This window comes from Otolemur garnettii, unplaced genomic scaffold, assembly GCF_000181295.1.
Source record: "Otolemur garnettii isolate 467f Iridium unplaced genomic scaffold, OtoGar3 scaffold00006, whole genome shotgun sequence".
Taxonomy (NCBI): domain Eukaryota; kingdom Metazoa; phylum Chordata; class Mammalia; order Primates; family Galagidae; genus Otolemur; species Otolemur garnettii.
In genome coordinates, this window is record NW_003852401.1 from 20,344,199 (window position 1) to 20,350,392 (window position 6,194).

Below are 6,194 nucleotides of genomic sequence, written 5' to 3' on the forward strand. Positions count from 1 at the left end.
CTTAGGTGTACGTGGCTGGCGCCTTAGCCGGTTGAGCTATAGGCGCCGAGCCGTTAACTCCTATTTTTGACCTTTGATAAAAGCCAGGTTATTAACATAAGTGAGCAGCCTGAATTAGTGAATGATGTGATGGTGAGTGAAGGTTTGAAATGCTCTCTGTGACATAACAGTTCAAAGCCTGCTCCATTTTAATGGACTGATGGAGTTTCTTCAAATATTCTTTTTTTTTTTTTTTTTGAGACAGAGTCTCAAGCTGTCACCCTGGGTAGAGTACTATGGCATCACAGCTCACAGCAACCTCAAACTCGAGCTTAAGCTATTCTTTTGTCTCAGCCTCCCAAGTACCTGGGACTACAGGTGCCCGCCACAATGCCTGGCTATTTTTTGTTGTTGTTGCAGTTGTCATTGTTGTTTAGCTGGTCCAGGCTGGGTTCAAACCTGCCAGCCTTGGTGTATGTGGCTGGCACCCTACCAACTGAGCTACGGGTGCTGCCTTTTTAAATATTCTAACCTAGCTTTTATCAGTGACATTCCTTCACTGGAAAAGATGAGGCAGAAGGCTTTCTAATTCAAAAAGTTTGTGACATTAAATGTCAGCTGATTTTTATAATGGACTTCTTTTTATTTTATTTTATTTTATTTTTTTAGAGACAAGAGGTTCACTTTATCACCTTGATAGAGTGCAGTGGCATCACAGCTCACAGCAACCTCCAGCTCTTGGGCTTAGGCAATTCTCTTGTTTCAGCTCCCCAGTAGCTGGGATTACAGGCGCCCGCCACAACGCCGGGCTACTTTTTGTTGTTGCTGTAGTTTTGTCAGGGCTGGGTTGGAACCTACTACCTTCCATATATGGGGCCAGCGCCCTACTCACTGAACCACAGGTACCACCCTATAATGGACTTCTGTCTTTCTGAAAAGGGAAGCTAGAGGTTGATGAAATATAGGCTAAGACCTCTGACTCTTGTATTTATCTGAGGGTTTTTTTTTTTTAGAGACAGAATCTTACTTTATAGCCCTCGGTAGAGTGCTATGGTGTCACAGCTCACAGCAACCTCCAACTCTTGGCCTTAGGTGATTCTTTTGCCTCAGCCTCCCAAGTAGTTGAGACTACAAGTGCCTACCACAACACCCGGCTATTTTTTGTTGCAGTTTGGCTGGGGCTAGGTTTGAACCCACCACCCTCAGTATATGTGGCTGGTGCCCTACCCACTGAGCTACAGGTGGCACCCTAAGGTTTTTTTTTTTTTTTTTAAATTGTATTTTGGAAGGAACAATTTTATTAGGGGCAAGTGGTAAGACTATTACATTCTTTTTCTTTTCTTTTCTTTTCTTTTTTTTGAGACAGTCTCACTATGTTGCCCCTGGTAGAGACTGTGATGTCACAGCTTACAGCAACCTCAAACTCTTGAGCTCAAGTGATTATATTGCCATAGTCTCCCGAGTAGCTGGGACTGCAGGCGTCTGCCACAACACCTGGCTATTTTTTGTTTTGGCAGGCCTAGGACAGGTTAGAACCCACCAGCCCTGGTACACGTGGCTGGTGCCCTAACCACTGTGCAATGGGTGCTGAGCCTATATTCTTTTTCTTTCTTTCTTCTTTTTTTTTTTTTTATCAAATGGTAACTATGTACATTAATGCACTTCTGGGGTACAGTGTGGTGTTTTCACACACAATCCAAAACACTTTCATCAAACTGGTTAACATAGCCTTCATGTCATTTTCTTAGTTATTGTGTTAAAACATTCATATTCTACTCTTAGAAAGATTCACTTGTACCCTTGTAAGATAAACCACAGAAATGATCCCTCCAGTCCCCCTCCCTCCACCCATTCCCCCTACATTCTTTTTCTTTCTTTCTTTCTTTCTTTTTTTAGAGACAGAGTTTCAGTTTATCGCCCTTGGTAGAGTGCAATGGTGTGACAGCTCACAGCAACCTCTAGCTCTTGGGCTTAGGCAATTCTCTTGCCTCAGCCTCCTGAGTAGTTGGGAATACAGGCACCCACCACAATGCCCGGCTATTTTTTTGTTGTCATTGTTGCAGTTTGGCCAGGGCTAGGTTTGAACCCACCACCCTCAGTATATGGGGCCGGCGCCCTACTCACTGAGCCATAGGTGCCGCCCTTTATTCTTTATCTTAATACTCATATAGTTGTGTTTCTAATACAGTTGTCCCTTAGTGTACATGGGAGATTGGTTCCAGGAACTCCCTCAGATACCAAAATCAACAGATACTTAAGTTCCTTATATAAAATGATGTAGCATTCACATATAGTCTATATACATTGTCCCAAATATTTTAAATTGTCCCTAGATTAGTTATAATACCTAATGCATTGTAAATGCCATGTTAAATAGTTAGATTCTATTTGTTTTGTATTTTTATTGTTATATATATTGTTTTTATTGTTTTGGCATTTTTTTCCCCCAAATGTTTTCTGTCCAAATTTTGTTGAATCCTTGGGTGTAGAATCCATAGATATGGGAGGTCAACTGTATAGACATTCTAGCTTGTCAGATATTTTCCATTTACATGCATCTATTAAGAAGCTCAGAGTAGGGTGGCACCTGTGGCTCAGTGGGTAGGGCACCGGCCCCATGTACCGAGGGAGGCGGGTTCAAACCCGGCCCAGCCAAACTGCAACAAAAAAATAGCTAAGCGTTGTGGCGGGTGCCTATAGTCCCAGCTACTCGGGAGGCTGAGGCAAGAGGATAGCCTATGCCCAGGAGTTGGAGGTTGCTGTGAGCGGTATGACGCCATGGCAGCACTCTACCAACAGCAATATAGTGAGACTCTGTCTCTACCACACACACACACACAAAAGAAGCTCAGAGTAGAAATTTAATCCTCAATCACTATTATTATGTTAGGCTAGGGAATTCTTGGAAAAGTTGTTTTTAAGACTCCTCGCTTTATTCTCATTGTCGTATATACCTCAGTGCCTCAAAGTATAAACTAAAAACCACTAGTCCTGTTTAGAAGAGGAAATTTTGGAAAAGGTTTCTTTATTTTTTTTTAATTTTACATAGTATTTATTTTTATTATTTATTTATTTATTTATTTTTGAGACAGAGTCTCACTTTGTTCCCCTCCATAGAGGGCTGTGGCATCATTGGCTCACAGCAACCTCAAACTTTTGGGCTCAAGTAATCCTCTTGCCTCAGCCTCCCAAGTAGCTGGGACTATAGGTGCCTGCCACAATGTCCAGCTATTTTTTTTTTTTTTTGAGACAGGAGTCTCATTCTTACTCAGGCTGGTTCTCAAACATCTGAGCTCAAGCAATCCACTTGCCTCGTCCTCCCAAAGTGTTAGGATTACAGGTGTGAACCACCGCACCCGGCACTATTTTTATTTCACAATATTGCAGTGGTTCAAATGTTTTGGTTACATGAATTGCTTTTGTACGATTTGAGTCAGTTATAAGAGTACCCCTCATCCAGGTAGTGTGCATTGTACTCCTTAGGTGTGAATTTATCCCTCCCTCTCTTCCCCCTCCCATCTTCTTGCTTTCTGTTGCTTTTACTACTATATGTGCACACGGGAGTCGATGGATTGGGAATTGTTTCTTTAATAAACTGATGCCCAAGTAAATTTGCTGAATTCACTTCAAGCTGGGATGGAAAGAAGTAGATCTGTTTATGGTGCCTCCTGGTGCTGTCTGTTCTAACTGACTGCGTTGTTATTGGTCCAGAGACGTCACTGGGAAAGAAGTGTATCGTCTTGCTCTTCAAACCAGGGAGCAGCATATCCGGCGAGATAAGGCTACCAGCAACATCTGTACAGCTCAGGTAGATCACATGTGGCCTGACCGCTGAATCCTTCATCTACATTAATGAGCGACTCATTTGTTCACACTTATGTTCATTTGTTCACCACCTACGAGCAGTGGGTGCACCAGAAATGGCGAGGTCTTACTGGCAGAGAAGCCTCATGGTTTCCAGAACCAAAATATGTGTACAGTGCATTTTACTGGTGTTCTCTTAATGCACACCCTTTGCCTGTGTTCTCGCTTCGTCATAAGTGTTTTCATATTTTAAAAAGAACATTATTAGTTTCTATTTTATCTAAAATTACTTAAAAAAATTTCTTTTATAGTTTTTGGCTGGGGCTGGGTTTGAACCTGCCACCTCCAACATATGGGGCTGGTGCCCTCCTCCTTTGAGACACAGGCACCGCCTACATTTTTAAATCTTGAACAGATTGATTTTAAAGAAAGGACGAAAGGCCGTTCTTTATTTTGTATTTATGTGTATTTTATGGGTAGTGTATATAAAAGATGGGGATTGATCAGAGTCCCTAGTGTTCTTGGCCATGGGGCATATGGATGGAGATGGAGCACCTTCTTTGGGGGCTGTGATCGAGGCTCTCTAGCAAAGGGGTGAGGACACTTGAGGAAAGCAAATTGAGGGCGTTTGAGGTGACAGCTTGAGGGGACTGTCTAGATTGGCCACTAGGTGGTGGTCATGGGCACTCTTTCTGGGAGTTTTCAGGATAGGCACTCCGGAAATGGATGGGGTAAGGAGCTAAAGGAGCAGGGGTTTCCTGGGCTTCTGCCCATCCTTGAAGTTGCTCCAGGGCTTGCATCACAGAGTTTGTTTGTTTGTTTTCCTCTTCTTTAAAATTAAAAAAAAAATACTCAGGGGTACAAGTTGAATTCTGTTACATGTATACCTGCGTATTGTATAGTGGTGAAGTCTGGGCTTTTGGTGTACCCGTCACCTAAATAGTGTACGCTATACAGCTTAGGTAATCTGTCATTCCTTCCTCCTAACTCAGAGGGTTTTGAAACCCAGCCAACACCTAGGATCAGGTGGAGGACCACTCTTGAACACAGGGTCCACTCTAGATGTGTCTCTTTCTGTAATGGTCAAAGAGAGAGAGAGCTCACAGACAGGGCAACGGAGGTGTAATGCTCTTCTCTCTGGGGGCGTTTGCTCCTGGAACCACTGCTGGGTTTTAGAAAGCCTCTGCAGGAAGGCAGTGGACAATAAGCTCTTTGTACAGTTGGTCCTGCGCTGCAGGTCTTTGGAGCACTTTCTCAGTTTTTCTTTAGGAAGGTGTTGCCTTTTTTCAGGTTAGAGCACTTCCTATATCAAAGCAGCCAATTGTCACTGGGTATTTTTCTATTGAAGAATAAGTCAATTTTATAGGATGCCTCTAGTTCCTGTAGTTTACCGCCCATTTGTTGAATTTTCTGCTCATGTGATTTCCATCTTCTACAGCTGACTTGTCTTGTCCCTTTTGCCCATATTCTTCCAGAATAATCTGTCTGATCATAAGTCCTTTTAGGGTCTCAGCTTTCTGCTTCAGGTTTCATTTTCCAGGTGATCTTGAGCTGTCTGCAATGAACAAAAGTTATGTTCCTGCTAGGCATGGTGGCTCACGCCTATAATCCTAGTACTTGGGAGGCCGAGGCGAATGGATTGCCTGAGCTCACAGGCATAGGAGGATACCAGCCTGAGCAAGAGTGAGATCTCATCTCTAAAAATACCCAGGTGTTGTGGTGGGCTCCTGTGGTCCCAGCTACTCAGGAGGCTGAGGAAAGAGAATTGAGCCCAAGCGTTTGAGGTTGCTGTGAGCTATGACACTACAGCACTCTACCAAGGGTGACAAAGTGAGACTCTGTAGCCAAAAAAAAAAAAAAAGTTATGTTCTTGCTTCTTAATTTCTTCTAGTTCATGTACAGAGCTGATATTCCATCACTAAAAGGCCTGTATTTTTTTTTAGCAGTTATTAAAATGATGTTTTCTCTGGAGATGGGTGGGCATGCTCTGTCTTGTCTGATTTTCATCTTCTCATTTTGGTGATCCTCTGACTCTCCATTTTCTATCTCATTTATTTGTTCCTTTTCATAATTGTTTGTTGTTATTGGTAAGTCCAGTTGTCTTTGTGAGCACTAAATTATCGTTTTTTGTGTTAGATGACTGAAATAGAGTTATCGAGTTGTTCCTTTGGCATTACAGTTCTTTGACCCCCGCCTTTGGTCTCTATACTCTTTTCTTTTTCTTTTGAGACAGAGTCTCACTCTGTTGCCTGGGATAGAGTGCTTTAGTGTGATGATTGCTCATTGCAACTTCAAATTCTTTTTTTTTTTTTTTTTTTTTGTAGAGAAAGAGTCTTACTTTGTTGCCCTTGGTAGAGTGCCATGGCGTCACACAGCTCACAGCAACCTCCAACTCCTGGGCTTAGGCGATT

The 6,194-nt window shown here is 42.7% G+C and overlaps 1 protein-coding gene across 2 annotated transcripts in view; it reads left to right on the forward strand.

Annotated features, from left to right (window-relative positions):
- GLDC (glycine decarboxylase) overlaps positions 1-6,194 on the forward strand; it is a 118,050-nt gene that overhangs the window by 46,123 nt on the left and 65,733 nt on the right. For both annotated transcript variants that reach the window (XR_002771083.1, XM_003782888.2), the window contains exon 8: positions 3,691-3,787. Coding sequence is in view for 1 of the 2 variants with exons in the window: in XM_003782888.2 (XP_003782936.1) it covers positions 3,691-3,787 (97 nt within the window). In the remaining variant the exon portion in view is untranslated. The remainder of the gene's footprint in view (positions 1-3,690; positions 3,788-6,194) is intronic.